General features: G+C 36.6%; 1 protein-coding gene across 1 annotated transcript in view; it reads right to left on the minus strand.

The window, feature by feature from the left end:
• The window catches only part of LOC135760484 (complement C3-like), a 65,553-nt gene that overhangs the window by 37,115 nt on the left and 5,466 nt on the right, over positions 1 to 22,972 (minus strand). The window contains exons 3-20 of the mRNA XM_065274479.2: positions 20,245 to 20,413; positions 20,060 to 20,133; positions 17,394 to 17,482; positions 17,131 to 17,213; positions 16,937 to 17,024; positions 15,931 to 16,033; positions 15,680 to 15,800; positions 15,475 to 15,590; positions 15,208 to 15,354; positions 14,887 to 15,084; positions 10,844 to 11,035; positions 10,429 to 10,581; positions 10,214 to 10,343; positions 10,065 to 10,136; positions 8,887 to 9,081; positions 8,126 to 8,240; positions 6,047 to 6,138; positions 5,802 to 5,941 (exon numbers count right to left, since the gene is read on the minus strand). Coding sequence (XP_065130551.2) covers positions 5,802 to 5,941; positions 6,047 to 6,138; positions 8,126 to 8,240; positions 8,887 to 9,081; positions 10,065 to 10,136; positions 10,214 to 10,343; positions 10,429 to 10,581; positions 10,844 to 11,035; positions 14,887 to 15,084; positions 15,208 to 15,354; positions 15,475 to 15,590; positions 15,680 to 15,800; positions 15,931 to 16,033; positions 16,937 to 17,024; positions 17,131 to 17,213; positions 17,394 to 17,482; positions 20,060 to 20,133; positions 20,245 to 20,413 — 2,277 coding nt within the window. The remainder of the gene's footprint in view (positions 1 to 5,801; positions 5,942 to 6,046; positions 6,139 to 8,125; positions 8,241 to 8,886; positions 9,082 to 10,064; positions 10,137 to 10,213; positions 10,344 to 10,428; positions 10,582 to 10,843; positions 11,036 to 14,886; positions 15,085 to 15,207; positions 15,355 to 15,474; positions 15,591 to 15,679; positions 15,801 to 15,930; positions 16,034 to 16,936; positions 17,025 to 17,130; positions 17,214 to 17,393; positions 17,483 to 20,059; positions 20,134 to 20,244; positions 20,414 to 22,972) is intronic.

Here is a 22,972-nt window from a genome sequence, read left to right on the forward strand (position 1 = left end):
ATCAGTGAATCACAATATTTAACAACTACTGTAACACACGAACAGTTTGTAACTTCATCTGTGTCACCTCCATCTGCTCCAACAGATGTGTTTAATAAACACAATGAACAAAAGAAGGCCAACTCTAATCTTCAAGACTCAAGTGCCCAACTAATGGAAACACTAATCGGGACAATGGTGACTCACTTTATTAACCAGAAATACAGCTGTTGTATAGAGATTAAACTTATCATCCATGTAACTCTACAAGCAAGTTGTAACTTTAAGTTTCAAACACAGATGATGATAGAGAGGCAAAAGTTAAAGATGGCAGCTTTTTACTCTGCTTCAGTGTAACTTTTTAAAACTCCTTAAGATAGACTCATATATACACACTGCAGTTTTTATATATCTATTGCATTTAATATGTTGACCTTTTTCATTATTTTAGTATTACTTTCTCCAGAAAAATAAAATAAAAACTTAGAGACAGGAACAATTCTAAAATTAAGTTGATTTGACATGAAATGACCAGCAGGTGTTCACCATTAATGTCTTAATCATCACTTCATTACCTCATTAACTTTAACACTGATTCAGTGTAAATTTAACACCCTGTAGAGTGGGACCATATATGCTCCCAGCAGTGTTAATTTAACACTGGGAGTTTTACTGTGTACAGTTAAGACCAAAAAACCATAGTTACTGTAGTAAAACCCTGTTTACCACAAAATAACCATGGTTTTGACAACCATGGATTTCAAAAACCATAGTTGACCATTAGGTTAGTGTAGTAAAACCATGGTTTTGCTCATAGTAATCAATTGACCAAAAAACCATGGTTACTACACTTTTACCACAATAAAACCATGGTTAATTTTCTTAAGGGATTAGCTTAAATAGACTACTTAAAGCAAGGAAATGTTGCCCATATTAAAGAAGCCTGCCTAATGTAATAAATAAATGATGGTGGAACTCCACCAAAAGAAAGCCCAAATGGATGCAGGATCAGTTTTGCTACTGGCCCAGTTGGTGCTGGAAAAAAGAAACGTAATAAAAGGGAAACTCGGCACTGAGATATCAAGCAAAACTAAGCGTGAGACATGCGAGAAAGTGATGCGCGGGTCAATGTACAAAACAACTGGCACCCGACCAACGTTTTCAACTAACCCGCACGCAAGTCGGACCGCAAAAAATAAAAAATAAATAGTGTACCCGACCCGCTCCCTGGCCAGCATTTTTTTAAGTAGTAATTGTTTAATAGTTAATTGCCATCTTTATTTCAAACGACCCGACCGAACGCGACCCGAATATCATAAAAAATATTTTTGGATGACTCGTGACCGCGGGTGACCGCATGCATCCGCTCATTTCGGATCAACCCGCGCATCACTGGGGAGAGGATTTGTTGCAGATCAATGCAACATTCCCGCTTATGTCGCGGACCCCGGACGAATGCGAGAGGCGGTGGTATGCATTACAATCGCAGTAGAGGGTTGAGATTGCAGCCTTTAAACAGACTAGCATGGCAACAGTTATGCCTATAATATTAAATATTTAATATCATTATTGTTTCATGTAATTCTAAAAAACTTCCTGCTTGCCATGAATGTAATGAATTATGAAACAAATGTCATAAACAATATGCTTACATTAAAGTGTGCTTTTAAGTATGTGCAATGCTTTTGAGTTGGTGAAACTGTCCATGTTAAGGAGGATCAGCACCTAAGGCATTTTAAGATCCTTTGTGAATAGGTCTTAGTGAGTTAGGAGTCCTCTCGACTTCTTTTAAGCTGTCCCAGACTTAGGTGCTACTTTTAGGGCTAAAATGCTTTGTGAATAACTCTTAGTGAAAAAAATTAGGAGTCCTAAAGTTAGGAGTGACACGCCCAGTATTTTTAGGAGTTGCTCCTAAATTCGCCAGTTAGGAGCTACTTTTAGCCTTAAAATTCTTTGTGAATACGGCCCCTGGGCCTGCAAATGTCGAAAAATCAGCATTAAATCCAAAATGTCCGACTTGCTGTTGGGCGAAGCTAATGACTGTTATTTCGAAAGTTGTCAGTCTTGAGAAGAATATATGCATCAAGTTTCTGTCCCCGGTTGCATGAAAGTCCTTAAGCTAAGAAATCCCTTAAATATAAGGTTAAGCGTGCCCTTAATAAAAAATGGGCTGCAAGAAAAACCCTTAAGTGAACCTTAAGGCTGTCAATAAGTTTTACCCTTAAATGCTAAAGTATTACCTTAAGTTCTGCTATGCGTTGCTACAAAGTCCTTAAGTCCCACTTTCCCTTAAAAACTTAATGGACTATATCAGGGGCCGTATTCACAAAGAATTTTAAGGCTAAAAGTAGCTCCTAACTGGCGAATTTAGGAGCAACTCCTAAAAATACTGGGCGTGTCACTCCTAAATTTAGGACTCCTAATTTTTTTCACTAAAAGTAATTCACAAAGCATTTTAGCCCTAAAAGTAGCACCTAAGTCAAGAGGACTCCTAACTCACTAAGACCTATTCACAAAGGATCTTAAAATGTCTTAGGTGCTGATCCTCCTTAACATGGACAGTTTCACCAACTCAAAAGCATTGCACATACTTAAAAGCACACTTTAATGTAAGCATATTGTTTATAACATTTGTTTCATAATTCATTACATTCATGACAAGCAGGAAGATTTTTAGAATTACATGAAACAATAATGAAATTAAATATTTAATATTATAGGCATACCTGTTGCCATGCTAGTCTGTTTAAAGGCTGCAATCTCAACCCTCTACTGCGATTGTAACTGTGGGTTCACACCAGCCGCGGAAGAGGCGGCAAAAACGCGTGAACCGCGTCCAGTTTGCCGCTTGAACATTTTGAGTTTACTCGCTTAATCCGCGCGTGAACGCCGCGCGTGAAATTCTAGTCATTCGAGAAATTCACGCGGAAATGGGGCTTCTGCGACTCCGCGGAGACTACACCACTCCGCTCGCTTCCTGTAATCACGTCACTACTACAGCAAGCTCCTGATTGGTTAACGCGGCGCGGAATTCCGCCAAAGTTCAGATTTTTGAACTCGCGCGTTTCCTGCGGCAACGCTCAATTCGCGCGGACCGCGCGGAACGCCCCGCGGCTTCCTTGCGTTCTGCGCCATCCGCGCCGCGGCTACCGCGTGCACCGCGCCGCAGGATGCCTAATCGCGTGTTTGCATTGACTTAACATGTAAATCATCCGCGCTTGCCGCCTCTTCCGCGGCTGGTGTGAATGCACAGTAATGCATACCACCGCCTCTCGCAGTCGTCCGGGATCCCCGACACAAGCGTGAATGCTGCATTGATCTGCAACAAATCCTCTCCCATCAGTAATGCGCGGGTTGATCCGAAATGAGCGGATGCCTGAGGTCACCCGCGGATTTTTTGCGGTCCGACTTGCGGGCCGGTTAGTTGAAAACGTTGGTCGGGTGCCGGTTGTTTTGTACATTGACCCGCGCATCATTGTCTCGCATGTCTCACGCTTAGTTTTGCTTGATATCTCAGTGCCGAATTTCCCTTTTATTACGTTTCTTTTTTCCAGCACCAACTGGGACAGCAGCAGTAACTGATCCTGCATCCAGTTGGGCTTTTCTTTTTCATTTTGGCGAGTTCATAATCCACCATCATTTATTTATTACATTAGGCTTCTTCAATATGAGCAACATTCCTTGCTTTACGTAGTCTATTTAGGCTAATAGGATGTAAATTAACCAAGCAAGTGTTAATGCAATGTCGTTTTTTATTATTAGGCAATTGGCGGTTTTCATTTGGGTATTAGGCTACCTTGATTTAATTTAATTTCATTCACGACTTTTCTTTAATATATGCATTTCGATGGCATTACTATTATTATTTTGTGTAGGACACAGACATATTTCGATGTTGTAATTCCATGATTTGGTGCGTCTGTGTTATGCTCCGCATGACAGCCCTGTCATCTAACAACCAATCACCGTGGTCATTGCGAGGCAGCTCGTGCATGAGAATTGACGTCATCCGTAGCAACGAAGACTCACTCTTAGTTTAGGAGTTATCATTTTTCCTTACTAAAAGTAGGTCTGAAAGGCGTTGTGAATAACTTTTAAGAGAAAACTCCTAGCTAAAATCTTTTAGTGTGATTTAGGAGTACTCTTAGTGGTAAGATAAAATGCTTTGTGAATATGGCCCCAGGTCCCTTAATGTCACACGCGATGGCTGATTTTATGGTTATTTAAAATAATGAGGTACCAACGCACATTTCTAACGTTCGAAATAATCCCTTAGAGAAAAGTAATGCGCATTTATTAGGAGAATAGAGGTTTGATCGTCCGTCAATCTAAAGTGTTTCCTGTTTGAATTACTTTCAGGTTTTATACATGCGGCACTTTACAGTCTGTTATTTGCGATGTTTCATTGTACACAAATCCGCCGTCTGTTGAGCTGCGTGCGTTGATTTGTTTACGCTGTGAGATTTTGTAACTATAGCAACCGCTTCTCCGGTGCCGTGTTTTGGCAGAGAGTACCGTAAAATACTTAGTATAAACACGTAGGTAAGGGTGACAGTTAAGACCTTTGTTGCAACTCTTTTAAATAAATCCCTTACCTCAGGGATTTTTTTCCCTCAGGGAAACCCTCAATTAAGGAGCTTCATGCAAACGGGCACAGGACTGTAGGCAAAACTAACCCCACATTTTAGATAAAAGGGGGCACTAGAGAGCCCCCTGCCACACCCTTGCCTGAGCTTTTGCCTACATTTAACGGCTGAAAACGATTTTGTGTTTGCCAAATTTCATGTTATTCTAGGCATACCAAAAGCTTTAAATATACCTAAAATAAAATTAAACTTTGACGCGTTACCATGGCAACAGCATTCGAGATATCAAAAAATCTGTCTGCAATTTAGTATCTTTAATATCTTGGCATAATGTTGACAAAATTTGGTGTCAATCCCCTAGGTGGAGTATTTAAAAGTTCAGCGCATGCAACTTTTCATTTTCACATTTCACTTTTGTGACTGGCACACTTTCTGACGCTACTTGGTGTTTCTCTGCCCGGGACTCACAATAGCCACATCAATGTGATCTGGCCCCATGGCCCAACACACACCCCATGTTTGCAATCAGACAATATATGCCTTAGATATAAGACACTACCTGTTTTTTTGATTTTGCCATAAATTTGTTGCATTGCCAGGGCAACAGCATTCGAGATATCAAAAATCAGTTCTCATTTTCACGTCTTGGCATCATGGTTACCAAGTGTCAATTGCATGAATCCTCTAGGAGGAGTATTTAAAAGTTCACTGCATACACTTTCCACAAAATCTAAAATGGCCGGCTTCTTGTCCGACGGAGCTAATGGGTGTTACGGCGAAAGTTGTTCAGGTCAATGAGAACTATATATACCAACACCTGTGTATATGTGCGTATCTGTGCACCAAGATTGTTTTTGCATTACAGGGGTCGCTACAGAGCCCCACTGCACTGCTATAACCATGTGCCAGCCTTTGCTCCGGTCCTAGTGGCCGATGACTCTGATGTTTGTGCCAAGTTTCAAGACTTTTTTAACATGTTAAAGGACCCTTAATGCCCAAAGTGTTAAAATAAAAAAAATTAAGAAATACTATAGGGCTTTGCACCTACGATGTAGGCCTCTGGGTCCTAATGACTAAAGTTACATTTGTGAAAAAAAAAAACATTTTAAATACTGACTAATAAATATTTTCATTGCAATTAAAGCTAAATTATAGAAACTAAACATAAGTATTGTAAAATGTGCACTTTGACAAGGTTTTTCTCCTGAAATCTTCAAATACTACAGACAGATTTACCTTCGTCTTCTGTGGGGTGTAATTGTGAATAATGGCTTTGATTTCCAGTTGCTCGTTGCGAACGGCTGAGTATGGCATCTTGAGGTCAATAAAAAAATTCTTAAAAACTATCATCTCCTGAGGATCTGCCACACAGATACCTTTAAGGAAAAAGACAAATAATGAAAATGTTAAAAGCGGTATTTTAGCTCAAAAACTTTTTATAGGACATCATAAATTGGCAATATTCTGTTTCTTCAACTTACCATTTGTGTCTGACATGCTGACCCCTAAGATTTGCCAAGTAGTGATAGATTCTTTCAGGTAGATTCTTTCTTTGGTGAGTGATGTTGTTAAACTGGAATATGAGAAAATAACAAGTTAAAGTCTAACCCGTTGGATCATCTTTAAAAAATTACTTCAATTGGTAACGCTTAAAATATTAAAACATTTTTAACTTAAAGTCACAATGAAATTGAAATGAAATACTGTAATCTGTTTAGAAATATTGTGTTTTTTTTACCAATTACTTGATCTGTGAGCAAAACATTTGTGTGCCTTAATAACTCTAATCAAAAACAAAAATCTCCTCCCCTCCTCAAAAGACCTCTCTTTACTTCCGGTTGTATGGTATGGCAGGTGGGCGGGGACCGGGAAGAGATTGCAGCGATTAGCAAATAGCAACATGACCCAACTTGAAACGATCAAATCTGTTTTCCTTGGACGAATTCAAGTCCAGCCCTGCCTTTATTTATCTCAAAAGCCGTTTCACTTGGATATCGCCACAGGAAAATAAGACAATCGCTACTTTCATTTAAAGGGGCCATTGCATAAAAAATGTTAGCATTGCCACTTTGTAGGTTTGAGCAAAAATGTGTCGTTTTGGGTGTGTTTTTTAAAATGCAAATGAGCGGATGAAGTGCAAACACTGATCACAATGATGGTGGTTTGATGTAATTCAAACTCAATTGTGCTGTCAAGTCCTTCTTTTCTCTCTCTTCTCTCTGAACTAAATGGCAGTGCAGTGGTTGGATAGTGCAGATTAAGGGGGCGGTATTATTCTAATAAGATATCCTTATGACATCATAATGAAAGCCAAAATTCAATGACCTATTTTTGCTCACACCTACAAAGTGGCAATGCTAACATTTTCATGCAATGGCCCCTTTAATGGCGACTTTAAAGTGGGAAATTTTAGGTAAAATGTTTAAAGGGGACATATTATGAAAATCTGACTTTTTCCATGTTTAACTGCTATAATTGTGTCCCCAGTGCTTCTATCAACCTAGAAATTTTGAAAAAGATCAACCCAGTACCTTAGTTTTGGTAAACCATTCTCTGCAAGCATGTGAAAAAATAGGTCATTGTAATTTGGCTCCTATTGTGATGTCAGAATAAGGTAATACCGCCCCCTTTATCTGCACTATCCAACCACAGCACAGCCATTTAGTACAGAGAGAAAGAGAGAGAGAGAAAATAATTCACAGCACAATTGAGTTTCAATTGCAACAAACCACCATCACTGTGATCAGTGTTTGCACTTCAGCCACTCATTTGCATTTTAAATGACACACCCAAAACGGCACACTTTTGCTCAGACCTAGATTAAGACTTAGTTTACATCTTTAAAAAAAATCTCATAATATGCCCCCTTTAATTTTTAGACGTTACCAAATTGAAGTCATTTTTAAAGTTAATCTTACACAACACAGTTGCTGATTTTCAAGTTAAGGTAGAGATAAATAGAGATGAATAGCACAGAGTAAACCCGCTGAACCGATGATTAGTCCACACAGTCTGCCGCTCTAATAGGGACGCTAAAGGTCATGACCTCTATTGTCTGTCACTCTTGAGGTCTGGAGTGAGGTTTACTTACTGCACAGTAGTCATTCATTAGCTGGCCTTTGTTACATATGCAAATTAATTCTTAATTTTATTGTAACATTAAAGTTTTGGATATGTTTTGTTTCACAGGGATGGGTCATAGTGATGTTTGTACACTTGTGCCTGCAACTCTTGCCCCTAATCCCACGGTCACACTAGACTTTTTGTTTCATTGACTTTCATTCATGTGCATGCGGCAAACCGGAAATGCAAGCTCCTGTAAAAAAAATTGCATTTCGCTGCGTTTATTGGTTAACATTTGACAAACTCTGACTTGCAAATTTATATCACTTGAGGACCAATAGGAAATCGACAAGTCGCGTACGTGACCTTTTCAGAAAGATAGAGGAATTTTTTTTGCACATATGACCGTCCACTCCACGATCGTAATTTGGGTCATTAGGTACCACAGGCTCGGCTCCACGTGTCGAATATGAACCATGCTTAAGACTCCCACTTACCAGTTTTTGTCTCTGCAAGCGGGGAGATTTACTTCCTCCCAAAGCCAACTCTCAGGGAACTGTGTCCGTGACACAATCTCATCAGATGATGTATAATAGTCATCATCTTCTTCACCTACATTAACAGATGAAATTAATATGAGGGAGTGTTTAGGTAAAAAAATAAAATTATCTTAGCATATTAAAGGCCACCTATTATGCAAAATTTTTTTTGGGACATCAATGTGTTTTGGCAGTGTGTGAACACAACAACCCAACAATACAAAAAAATCCAACCCTTAAGCAGTCTCATTAGACATGCTGTTTTTATTCTCTTGGTAATTTGACGTCCCACTGATAAAGCACCCATGGCTTTTGGGTAAAGTTCATGATCAGATCGGAAAAAAAATGCATGCACGTGATTTCTCCAGAGAGAAATAGTGGACGATAAGGAAACTTATGCATTTCTGAGTATATTTTCGAGAAAAGGGCTCAAATATACAGATTGGCTGTACAAACGAAGGCACAAGGGTGACGGTTTTAGATTGATCCACTCCGGGACTCGGTTTTAAATATCAGATTCAGGCTCTCAAATCCGTATGAAGAAAATGCAGATTCAATAAAAATTGTATGTATACAGCTAGAGTAAAAGCATCTCTGTGTGGACCGGCTTGAACATTAAATCTTATAAAAACAGGCATATTATGTGCCCTTAATTCAGACAATAATTTCTTAGAGACAAAAAGTTTGGAACAGCTAACAATATTTGTTAGGATACGTACTACGAGCCAGAATCAAGTCTTCATCTCCAGCTTTCTCTTTGCTGATTTTCATCTGGTTACAGCAGTGCAGGAAAGCCTGAACACATTCTTGTCCATCTATGATGTACGTGGATCGTCGCTCACAAGTGTAGCCGAGTTTATTTTCCTTCATTCCATCCACACAGCACTTCTTCAGCTCACCAGTGTATTTACTAGCTGAAAGCACAACAGTAGAACAGTGAGAACTATCCCTTTAATCCCAAAGATCACACTGTACTGTACTGATAAAAACATTAGCACTGCAAATGTATAAATGTACATAAAGGGGAATATAGTCAGTCAAATGATGAAGAGATAAACATCATCACAGATACATACATTTGGGAAACATGAAATACTGTGTTTGAGAAATGAACATTATGAGTTGGATATAAGAGGGATTCGGGAGCTGTAAAGCACATAAGGCAAAATGTGCCAATGCTCAGAACATCCATTCTTACTTACACTGCAAGGTAAATCAGGGAATTTGACAATAAAGAGGTGGTTTTCCGCACATGGCTTATCCAGTCACAGACTAAAATGCATGTTTGAGCTGCCTTAACTATTTCCCCGCCATTGATGAGTTAACTCGTCAATTAAGAGAAAATGCTTCCCTGCCATTGTCGACTATTTCCGTCAATCCGTATTATCCACCAGGTGATGCTCTTCCGCAACGTATACAACCCGGAATCAACACCTCACAGGAAAGAGTAAGAACTCTGTGCATGTTCTGAGAATCACCCTGAAACTGATTTCTATCAAGAGTCCTTCACAAAAATTGAATTATCTCAGCTTTTTGCTCAAAATTTTGTGTTTTTAAAGAAACCTACCCATATTTGAGAGGTGATAATAAGAGAACTAATCAAGGTAGGATTAAATATTTTGAAATCATAAAAAATGCTGGCACTGGTTGGCAACTTTTTTAAAAAACGCTGGTGGGAAACAGTTAATTTAAAAACACCTTGCACTGACATACCTTTACATATGCCAATGTTTTGTCTCTAAATGCATTTTTGTAAGTTTTGTTTTTAAAAACTACTTAAATTTCCTAATATAACTAATGCCTAGTCCTGGTTTAATCTAAACCCTGTCTGGGAAAATTCCCTCAAAATGTTTTAACTTCAGATTAAATCTTTATGCAAAATTGTCGGGCTTCTCACCAAGTGTCGTGGTGACCTGCAGAATACCCTCAGATCTCCGTCTTCTCCTTGAATTGACAGGACATTCGGGCACTAGAGGACAATAACATACAAAATTAATAACATACTCTTTTTATAAGGACTTGTTTTAAAAATGAAATAGAGATTACTTGTTCTAGTGCTGGTTCCTCCAGCAGTGTTGGACTCAAACATCAACCCAGCGTCATAGAAAACCCCCATACTGTCTTTACCACTGCCTGCTGTACAACCAGTGTCGTGTTTCTCAATGACGTCCCAGATCTAAAGAGAGCAAACAGACCAGTTAAGAAAGCTTTACACCAGTGAAACTCATGCAATGTTTGTACGGTGTAGCCGGATTCATCACCTTAGACTGAGTTAATCTGTTCTTGTTGAGCACATGCACAGCCTTGTCAACCACCACCAGTCCAACTTTAGCTCCAGGGTCTCCGGTTATTTGCAAGCTGAACTCATGACCTGGGCTGTAAGTATTGGCCTTGTTCTTTACCTGAAGTTCAAGCTGTTGATTGAGAGACAAAAAGGCAGAACATAAGAATAATTCAGAAAAGTGCTAAAATATGGAGAATGCGGAAAATGAATTGTCGTGTTAGATTGGCCAACAACGTATTGTTTCATACAAATGTCCTACACCTCAAGAAGACGCAAACTTCTGTACGGTTTTCTTTCATTGAAAGGTAAGTGAATGCATTAATATAGAATGAAAAAAAATAATTGTAATTTGATAATGATTACTGGTCATTTTTTGTTATGGTCTACTTTACCTTTCCCATGCACGTGTCCTTCACATCAACCCAGACTGAATCAGACACCACCTCATTTGAACCCACATGATAATAAGCCACGAAGCGAAAGGACGGCACCATGTCTTTGGTTACAATTAGAGACAGAGTCACCAGAGATTGCTGTTCTCTCTTGAATCTGCCTACTTTCACAATCTGCCCTTTACTGGTGATCTGAAAATAAAAACAGATTAGTAAAAACATATAATCTCAAACATAAAGCTATCTTCTGGATTACATTACCGTAAACCTATCTTATCTAGTCTAAAATATTACCAGCGATTAATCTGATAATCTGAAAAAGTCCAATATTAAATTTGTTCTCAGTTTGTCACACCACAGAAAAATATAAAATAAGTTATCAAAATATTGGAAAAACAGGCAGGATTCTCTGCTTTCAAATGCTGGGGCCGCAGTTGGTGCTAAAACCACGCCCACTCACAAAAAGCTCCCATCTCTCTCAAATTTCAAATACAGCTACAACCTGAATGCATGCTTGCGATTGTTTAAGAGGCGGGGCGTGCTCGTGGCTCCAGTGCGTCATCGAGCCACTGTTTTAGCCCCACCCAAATTGTCCTGAACACAGAAATGTGGAGAAACTCACAATTCAGTGCTACATAGTTCACATTCTTTGTGACGTGTTTCAGCAATACATTTTTAGGGGCCAAGACCGCAGGGCGGCATGCCACTATTGCGTTTGATGGTTTTCTTCTTCTTATTATTATTATATTTTCTTCTTCCCAAATGGGAGTCTATGGCAGCCCTATAACCGGACCCCACATGGGAATATTGTTCTGGCCCAGCTCCGGCCCACCAACCAGTTTTCCTCGGCCCACATACAACAAAGACTGACGGCCCTACAATGGCCCAGTTCTGGATTACAGACAATAGCCCATAACTGGCCCAGACCTGGGCCAGAACTGGCCCTACAAACAAGCCTATGATGGCCCTTGCATGGGCAGCCCTCACTTAGCCCCCAGGAAGCCCTTATGCAGCAAAATCCCCAGAGTTAAATACACACTGCTGGATGTATATATTGTCCCAATCTTACAGAGTGTTAAAAAGTAACACTGAAGCAGAATTAAAAGCTTTATTATCCTCTTTCTCTCACCATCTCTGTCTGAAACCTAAAATGGCATTGTACATCTTACTTGTAGAGTCATTTTCATACTTTAGGTTTAGATTTTGTTCCATTTAAAGTCACCCTTATTGTGATTAGCGTTTGTTTTAGTTGGACTCTTGACCCATGACTTTTTATGTGTTAGCTTTTCCTTGGTTGTATTAACTGTGATCAGTGTTTGCACTTCATCCGCTCATTTGCATTTTAAATGACACACCCAAAATGGCATAGTTTTGCTCAGACCCAGATTAAAACTTAATTTACATCTTTAAAAAAATCTCATAATATGTCCCCTTTAACATTTCTTTACAATTATCACTAGTACTGTTTGCTAGCTGAACCAGCTAACAGAAAAAAGTTCTAAGAACGTTTCCTGAAAGTTCCCAACATTCCCAAAAACATTCTGCCAACGTTAAAAGTGTCCAGTTTACTTGACTTTCTAGGAATGTTTTTGTGTTGTCTGAACGTTAGAGGAATGTTACATTTTACCATTTTTAAACATTATGACAATGTCCTGTTTTAATGTTCACACAATGTTTAAAACAACAACTGTTTATTATATTGACTTGTTTGATTGATTGTTATGTAAATGATAGAGAAACATTGCATTTTATTATTTTAAAACTCTTATAAAACATTATTTCTAAATGTTCAGTAAATATATTGCTATAGAAAACACAATTCACTTATTAGGTTTAGATGTTGATGTTTTGTGTCATTTTAAGTCACCATTATTGTCATTAGTGTTTGTTTTAGTTGGACTCTTGACCCTTGACTTATTGTTTGCTATTTTTTTCCTGGTTGTGTTAACTTTGTGTTAATACACCACATTTGTTATGAACATGTAAAGTTAATAGTGTAATTCTGTGGTGGTTGGTACGTAATGGTGAAGATAATCGCCTAATTAATTTACTAATCAAAAGTTTATTTTCTGTTGATAACATATATGAGATCCAGCACTTTCACAGCAGTTTGTCATTAAAGGGGCCATGGCACAAGACTTTTTTAAGATGTCAAGTAAATATTTTGTGTCCCCAGAGCACATACGTGAAGTTTTAGCTCAAAATAGCATATGGATAATTTATTATAACATGTTAAAATTGACACTTTGTTGGTGTGTGCAAAAATGTGCCATTTTGGGTGTGTCCTTAAAAATGCAAATGAGCTCATGAAGTGCAAACACTGATCACAATGATGGTGGTTTGTTGCAATTGAAACTCAATTTTTTTGTCAATAATTTTTTCTCTATCTCTTTTTCTCTGCACTAAATGGCAGTGCTGTGATTGAATAGTGCAGATTAAGGGGGCAGTATTATTCTAATAAGAGCTCCTTATGACATCATAAAGAGTGCCAAATTTCAACAACCTATTTTTGAATTTGCTTGTAGAGAATGGTTTACCAAAACTAAGTTACTGGGTTGATCATTTTCCCATTTTGTAGGTTGAAAGAAGCACTGGAGACCCAATTATAGCACTTAAACATGGAAAAGTCTCATTTTCATGCCATGGCCCCTTTAAGGAGTTTTAGAAACTTAACACAAAAAATATTTACTGAATAGTTGGGACGCACAAACATCAAGAATCAGAGTATGAATATCAACCATGGTGACAATTAAATGTAAAACTTCATGCTGCAATGAATGCTGGATATCAAAAAAATACAAATCTTATTCAGGACTCCCAGCATGCACTGCAGCATGGATAAATAATGTTTTTTATACAATTTTATTTGTCACCAAATGGTTGAGATTCATACTCTGATTCTTGATGTTTTGTCAAAGTTTTCTAAAAGTCCTTAAAGACAAACTGCTGTGAAAGTGCTGGATCTCATTTACATTATTGACAGAAAATAAACTTTTGATTAGTAAATTAATTAGGTGATGATTTTTACCATTATGTACCAACACCACAGAATTACACTATTAACTTTCATATTCATAACAAATGTTGTGGTGTATAAACAAAAAGTTAACACAACCAGGAAAACCTAACAAGCAAAAAGTCAAGAGTCAAGAGTCCAACTAAAACAAACACTAATCACAAAAATGGTGACTTAAAATGAAACAAAACATCAACATCTAAACCTAATAAGTGAATTGTGTTTTCTACAGCAATATATTTACTGAACATTCAGAAATAATGTTTTATAAAAAAAATAAAATGCAATGTTTCTCTATCATTTACATAACAATCAAACAAGTCAGCATAATAAACAGTTGTTGTTTTAAACATTGTGTGAACATTAAAACATGACATTGTCATAACGTTTAAAAATGGTAAAATGTAACATTCCTCTAACGTTGAGACAACACAAAAACGTTCTTAGAACGTCAAGAAAACTGGACACTTTTTCCGTAGGCAGAACGTTTTTGGGAACCTTGGGAACTTTCAGGAAACATTCTTAAAACTTTTTTCTGTTAGCTGGGGATCTGCTTTCCAAACAAGGGTCCAGTGGTCTTGCAACCAACAATCTAATTATAGCAACGAAGATGACAATGACCATTTCTTATTTAGAGGTCAAGATAGGGATGTGGGGTCACAAGATAAATCGTCATGAGATGGTTGTAGCGAGATGTTTGCACGTAAAAGTCGGATTTGACCTACGATCAGTATAAATAAAACTTGTATGATTAAACTTGTTTTTACTTTGGATGTACTAATAGAAAATTGCTTTGCCGATACTAATGTTCTATTACTGAGAATGACATCTGCCGATACCGATAGTTTTACTTTTTACTGTGTTGTGAAGTCCTAGAAGTGTAGAATTACTGATGCATTCTTATTTTTAAAAATCAAAATCAGTTGTGGCTTTTTGCTTGTTGCCATATTTGCCACGTGAGTGGAACAGTTGAAACAAACATTTATTACACTATGCACCATCATAAATAACAACCTATTTCTCTTACTATGTATGTGTAATCTTGATCTTTGACTCCTGGACTTTTTCCTGTGTTCAGATTGACTTTCATTTGATTATCAATTTCAAGCTCAGCTGCATCAATGCCAACATGCAGGTAGTTGTTGGTTTTGGGTTCATAGGCCTGAGCTGTCATTTTCTTCACTGCCTGCTGTTCAGGCCGTAATGTTGGGTCTATTGTCTTTACCTAGAAAATTATAAATAGATCATTAGAATATATGTATACATGCATATTTTCAATCAATTTTTCACTTAATTTTAGAATTAATTGAATCTCTGCACTAGATCAGCAATGATAGTCAGATCTTACAGTGATCTCCAGTGTTGAAGATCCTCCCTTTGAATTGATGGGGACTTTTGCAATGCCATTGGCTTGTGTTTGACCTCTGACCCCTCCAGGGTTGACCTCTACTGGCACATTTACAGCAGGTGTCTGGTCAGGATTTGTCACGTAAACCTTTCATAAAAACCCAGACAAAACATAAAATTGAAAGCTTGGTAACATTTATAATCAATGTTCAAGTGCTTATCATGACATCTTCCTTCAGTTTATCATCTTTCTAGTCTGGTTTTGTACCGAGACATCAAAAGACATCCCAGGTTTGAAGAACTGGGGTGTCCTCTTGAAGTGGATGGTGTATGGTGACGTCACAATCTGAATGCCTCTCCTGTGTGCTTCTACCATTTCACTGCCTGAAACACACACAATCATCCATCTTTATATCTACAGCACACACATACACATGTTCATACAGAAATACAGTGTGTGCGTTGATTCTTACCGGTCTCTGTTAAAACACTGACTGAAACAAAGATTGACTTTCCAACCAGCTGATTGATGTTTGGAAAGGTCTTTAGGATCATCTCCCTGGTCAGAACTACTTCACACTTTCCATTTATTATCTATTTATATATAAGACAGAGATAATGTATCCATGCTGACAGTGTTTATTTCCAGTATAATGTATTTGAATTTAAATGTGTTTTAAATCATAAAAAATCATGTTTGGTCACATTTGGCCATAAAGCTCACCGGTTCTCTTTTTAGAGAGGCAGCAATACTTGTTTTGATATCTCCGTCCATCACACCAAACACCACAAATGCTTGTCCATTTACCTTCTGCCCGAACAGATACCTAAAAAAAACACATTCATTTCTTAATGATCGTTCATACGTTTTTCCTCAAGTGATAAACTATATTACATGAAACGTCCTGCCCATTGTACTGTATACATTTGAAAAGTCCCTTGAGGTTCAATTTTAAATTAAATCAAAATTAGATGCTTCTATGTGATGCAGAATTTGTTTAAATGATTTTGAAGAATATTTAAAAACAAGGCTAGATTGAAACCAAAACTCTAAATACAAAATATTTGTATAGTTTTGCGAGGGCCTTAAAAAAAATGTTTCTGCATTTTGTTACTACAAAAGCTCCCATCTCAACCAATCAAACAATCTTAGGTTTAAAAGACGTTTCTTATAGACATACTAGCCCCAGACGTGTAGGCTAAAACATTTGGACTGTCAGTGAAAATTATATCCATAGCCCAAAATGAATGAAATTAAATAAATAAGTAAAACCAAACACCTTGTAATCACTGACGACTTTGCATACATGAAGGATTATCATACAGCTCATAAGTTATTTTGGAAGAACCGACCAAATTCAATTTTATGTTGGCTAGAAGTAAAGGTTACTCATAGCCGGGTCTACACACTATAAAAATATGCATTTTATGTTACTTTAACTTAAATTTCCACTTGATTTTATTAGTTAAGTCAAATATTCACAAAACTTAAAATAGTAGGTTGAATTGACTTTCAAAACCAAGTTGTTTTAACTTCATGCTGCAATTTTCTTTACAGTGCAGTTAACCTAGACTGTGAAATGACGGCTATTGCTTGCTGGGAAAGAAGTAGGAATGTCAGGACAACTTTTTAGGGGTTTTGCTCGTATTACAGTATTTTGTATTTTGCATAATTCCCTTTTCGATTACACAAAGTAAAAATTCAACAAGGTAAGAATAATGGATCTTACTCTGCAGTTATGTCGACTGTTAGACTTTCATCACCAACATAGAAGAACACTTTTTGGGGGATTAAAATAACTTCAAAAGTTGGAAGCACTATAAACCAAAACCAAACAACACAACACACAGAGAAAATAAATCAACAAAATTTTTGTTATCTCATGGTTGCACAACTCACTGGTTTTCTTGCGTCACATCTCACCATATTCTTTGACTTCAAAGTCTGCAGTGAACGTCTTCTGTGGAGTGTTTGCGTATCGTGTGACCACCTTCCAGATCCCAGGACTTTAAACATAAACACATCAGATGTCATAATATCAAAACAAAAGACAAAAAATACCACAAACAGTGATCTAACAACAAAGATCATATTTATTGTGGATGTCAGCTTCAGTTTACTGATAAATTGAGGAGCTACATTTACATACAGCCATTGTCTCAAGCTGAAGAGAATTTAATTCACACCTGGCAACCTCTGGGATTTGATATTTTCCGGACTTAATCCCTTGCGCTGGAAAAACCTTCTCTGTTGAGACTGTGATGTCTTGTGGATTCTGAAAACACAATGAAAGAAGTCAGAAATTAGCTTTTTGGATGTGTGTGCTTAAAAAGGCATTACTGTAACAGTACTGAGTGATTAACCCTTAATTGGTCCTTGGGGTTTATATTACCCCAAATGAATTTTCATTTGTTAATAAAAATGATTCCCTTCACCTCAGAGATATACAATTTTGTGACTTTTCCTACATAATCTATCTATACATACACAGTAAAACTCCCAGTGTTAAATTAACACTGCTGGGAGCATATATGGTCCCACTCTACAGAGTGTTAAATTTACACTGAATCAGTGTTAAAGTTAATGAGATAATGAAGTGATGATTAAGACATTAATGGTGAACACCTGCTGGTCATTTCGTGTCAAATCAACTTAATTTTAGAATTGTTCCTGTCTCTAAGTTTTTATTTTCTTTTTCTGGAGAAAGTAATACTAAAATGATGAAAAAGGTCAAAATATTAAATGCAATAGATATATAAAAACTGCTGTGTGTATATATGATTCTATCTTACAGAGTTTTAAAAAGTTACACTGAAGCAGAGTAAAAAGCTGCCAACTTTAACTTTTGCTTCTCTATCATCATCTCTGTTTCAAACCTAAAATTACAACTTGCTTGTAGAGTTATTTTGTAGAGGATGATAAGTTTAACTTCTAAACAACTGTTGTCAGAAAAAAATAAAAGTGCTCCAGCATTCCAGCATCCACACATGTGACTTAGTAGACAAATCTTCTTTCTGATAAAATGTAATCACAAGTCAAATGGATATTTATCACAAAAATTATCACAATAAATCTCCAGTTTGTGTTTTAGATTTATTTGAAGTCACCATTATTGTGATTAGTGTTTCCTTTAGTTAGGCGTTTGTCTCTTAACCTTCACTAAACTAACTCTCCAATATTAGCAATTGCAACAGTGTTTCAATAAAAGCACTTGTTTGTTGCTTGATGTAGAAAAAATCCTATCAACCCACCTAAAATTGCTTGTTTTAAAAATATTAATATATGATATGAGAAAGGTAAAGAAAAAAGCATAAAAATGTTTCTCTATGCAAATGGCACAGTTTAGGATAAGGGTGCTTTGATTCTAGTTTTTTTTTTTTTTTTTTGTTCAGAGAGATTTCATGACTTCGGATACAAATCTCAACAATGGTGAGAGTAAATGGTAAGAAAGTTGCACAATTGTGTCATGTTGCAATGCATGATGGGAGTTATGAAAGAGTTTTCTACAATCCTGGTACCCAGCATGCATTGCGGCATGAAGCTTTGTTGTTGATTGTCACCATTATTGTGTTTTATAGGCTGATTGTTGATGTCATGAAGCTTTGTTGTTGATTGTCACCATGATTGTGTTTTATAGGGTGATTGTTGATGTCTCAGGGTGTCCGACTGAAACCACAGATTAGATTTGTGTAAAAAAATTAACTCTTAAGGGTATGGATTTACAGCATAGGAACATCACAGGTTTGACTGAACATAAAAAAAATGTAACTTACATTTAGTGTTTTTTGTTTGAGATCAGTTAATCACAATATTCAACAACTACTGTAGCACACCAACAGTTTATAACTTCATCTGTGTCACCTCCCTCTGCTCCAACAAATGTGTTTAATAAACACAATAAACAAAAGAAGGCCAACTTTAATCTTCAAGACTCAAGTGCCCAACTAATGGAAACACTAATCGGGAAAATGGTGACTCACTTTATTAACCAGAAATACAGCTGTTGTATAGAGATTAAACTTATCATCCATGTAATTCTACAAGCAAGTTGTAACTTTAAGTTTCAAACAGAGATGATGATAGAGAGGCAAAAGTTAAAGATGGCTCTGCTTCAGTGTAACTTTTTAAAACTCTGTAAGATAGAATCATATATACACACAGCAGTTTTTATATATCTTTTGCATTTAATATTTTGACCTTTTTTATCATGTTAGTATTACTTTCTCCAGAAAAAGAAAATAAAAACTTAGAGACAGGAACAATTCTAAAATTAAGTTGATTTGACATGAAATGACCAGCAGGTGTTCACCATTAATGTCTTAATCATCACTTCATTATCTCATTAACTTTAACACTGATTCAGTGTAAATTTAACACTTTTTAGAGTGGGACCATATATGCTCCCAGCAGTGTTAAATTAACACTGGGAGTTTTACTGTGTACACACACAAAAACTGGGCTTGATTCGGTTGTTCTGAAGGTATGTAAAAAATATATTCATCTGGTCTTTGGGGTCAATATGACATATCGTTTTTTCCATTTGTCAAAAAAAATCTATAAATACAGCATAATACTCCGCTCGCTTTATGTAATCACGTGGCTACTAGAGCAAGCTCCTGATTGGTTAAAACTGTGCATTTTTCCGCCAAAGTTCAAAAACATATATATTATTTTTATTATTGAAAATGTATATTTTTCTTACAAATAATAAAATTATGCTTTAAATTTTGGGGTCATATAGACCCCTAGGGCCCGTAGTGTAAACAGGAAATGAAGACCATTTGAGGGTTAAATGTAATTAATAAGTGTATTTGTGTTTGAAGCAACAGTGCATTGTTATTTAAATGTTTACCATGATATCCACTGAGATTCCAGATTGACTAAGTGGGTGCAGGTTTGGAGTCAGAGAGAAAATCCTGTATTGAACTGCAAAAATAGTTTGAGAATCTTAAATTTAATTATAAACATAAAAATCCTCATACAACTTCATAAGGAAATGCAAATTGATTGTATGTTTTCATACTCTTGTGATCTTACCTGTGCTACCCGGTGTGTAGATGGGTTTGTCTGTTTGTACAAATATATATCCAGACTGAAACGAGACCATGACTACTTTCTCCAAAACTGTGAAAGAAAAATGAGCTTGTAGATACACATACTGCTTCTCCAGAGGATCGTCGGTGAAATGGTTTTTATCATCGGGTATCTAAATATAATAAACAGCAAATTTAGAGCATGTTTTTCAGAAAACTTTTGCTAATTTCTCAGCTAAAATTTGCATTCAAATTTTAAACTAATGAACTTCAGAGATGTGTCACTGCAAACTGATTTTTAATGAATCACTGATTCTTCACATTTGTTTATAATGGGCAAGTATTCCTTACGAAAAAGAAGTATACTTCAAGTTCATTTTATTAAGTATACTTAAGTAATGTTGGAGTATAGTTTTAAGTATACTTTATATAGTAAGTGTACTAACATTTATGTTCTAGTACACAGCAAAATCCCCAGAGTTAAATCAACTCTGCTGGTTGTACATATTGTCCCAATCTTATAGAGAGTTAAAAAGTAACTCTGAAGCAGAGTTAAAAGCTGCAATCAGTCATTTTATCCTCTCTATCACCATCTCTGTTTGAAACCTAAAATTGCATACTTGTAGTTATTTTCTTAACTTAGGTTTAGATGTTTGCTGTTTCATTTAAACTCACCATTATTGTACTCAGTGGATGTTTTAGTAGGACTAGACTCTTAGTTGCTAGTTTTTCCAACTGTTATAATTTTATATGGTTAAGCCATGTTGTGTTATAGCAAAGAAAAAACAATACTGCAATTCCATAGTGATTTTTTTTAGTACATAAATTCTAAATATTGTCAGCATCTAGAAAACTTATGTGCAGGTGTAGTGTTTACACACTTATCATATGAATCCTTTTCCATTAATCATGTGAGACTGTAGTATGATATCTAGCACTCTCATGGCAGTTTGTCATTCTGAACGATTTTGAGGGACTTAAAAATTATCAAGAATCTGAGTATGAATCTCATTAAGGGTGACAAAGAAAATGCTCAAGCTCCGGCTCTACATTTTAGTGATGGCAGTCCGGCTCTTTTTATAGATTCGGCTCTTCTGGCTCGGCTCCCTTAGAAGAGCCGGCTCCCCTGCATGCGTCTGAAGATTCGGCTCTGCTCGTTCGCTACAAAGAATCAGCTCTTAGAGCCGGCGTTCACGAACGACCCATCACTATTTCTAATAAGTGTGCAAACACTACACCTGCACATAAGTTTTCTAGATGCTGATGATGTTTAGACTTTATGTACTAACACCACTATAAAATTGTGCTGTTGTATTTTCCTTGCTATAACACAACATGATTTAAACAAACATAGTTATAACAGTTGAAAAAGTTAGCAACTAAGAGTCAAGTCCAACTAAAACAAGCACTGATCACAATAATGGTGACTTAAAATGAAACAACCAACATCTAAACCTAAGTTAAGAAAAAAATTCTACAAGTTAGATGTAAAATGCAATTTTAGGTTTCAAACAGAGATGGTGATAGAGAGGATAAAGTTACAGATTGCAGCTTTTAACTCTGCTTCAGAGTTACTTTTTAACTCTCTGTAAGATTGGGACAATATGTACAACCAGCAGAGTTTATTTAACTCTGGGGATTTTGCTGTGTAGTATACTTGTAAGTGTACTGCTTGAATACCGCTTGGGACTAAATTGGCCCACTTTTAGTATAAAAGTATACTTCTAAGTGTACTATAAGTGTAAGAGTAGTCAACTTTAAGTGTACAACTAGTGCACAATTAGTTCTTCATTTGTACTGCAAGTGAACTCATGAGTATACTAGTAGTTTTCTAGACTTATACTTCAAGTGTACATGCAAATGTTCTGTTAGTGTACTCTTAGTAAACTAGTGGGTTACTAATTTTGTGCTGCAGGTATACTTCCAAGTGTTCTTGTAATATACTTTTAGTTAACTAGTAGTTTACTAGTCATATACTGAAGGTGTGCATGCAAGTGTTCTGTTAGTTTACTCTTAGTAAACTAGTAGGTTACTTTTTGTGTGCTGCAGGTATACTTCCAAGTGTTCTTTTAATATACTTTTAGTTAACTAGTAGTTTACTAGTCATATACTGAAAGTGTACATGCAAGTGTTCTGTTAGTGTACTCTTAGTAAACTAGTAGGTTACTTATTGTATACTGCTTGTGTAACAAAGCACTTTGACACTGAGGATCCATCTTGAGGTTTTTATTAAACACTCATATTCCAACAGGCAAGGTCAAACAACAGCAAACACAGCAATGTAGGGCAGGCAAATCTCGTAGTCATGAAACAGGCAAAAGGGTCAGGGCAGGCAACAAACATACTCAAAAACCGGGAAAAACAGATGAACATCAATAAATACAGATAGATTTGCAGGCAGGCAAACCGCTCAGCAATGACAGCCGGTACAAATCAAGACTTTGCACTGACTGAATGTTTCCGGAGAGTTTATATAGGCTGTCCAATGAGTTTCAGGTGGCTGAGTAATCAGTCAAGGTATGGGAATTATGGGATTATGGGAAATGTCCAGAACAAAAGTTATTATTCAGGGGATTCAGCCATATATATAGATATATATACAACCTCAAATCAGAAAAAGTTGGGACACTGTAGAAATTGTGAGTAAAAAAGTAATGGAATAATTTACAAATCTCGTAAACTTATATTTTATTCACAATAGAATATAGATAACATATCAAATGTTGAAAGTG

Source organism: Paramisgurnus dabryanus, chromosome 4 (genome assembly GCF_030506205.2).
Source record: "Paramisgurnus dabryanus chromosome 4, PD_genome_1.1, whole genome shotgun sequence".
In the NCBI taxonomy this organism is placed as follows: Eukaryota; Metazoa; Chordata; class Actinopteri; order Cypriniformes; family Cobitidae; genus Paramisgurnus; species Paramisgurnus dabryanus.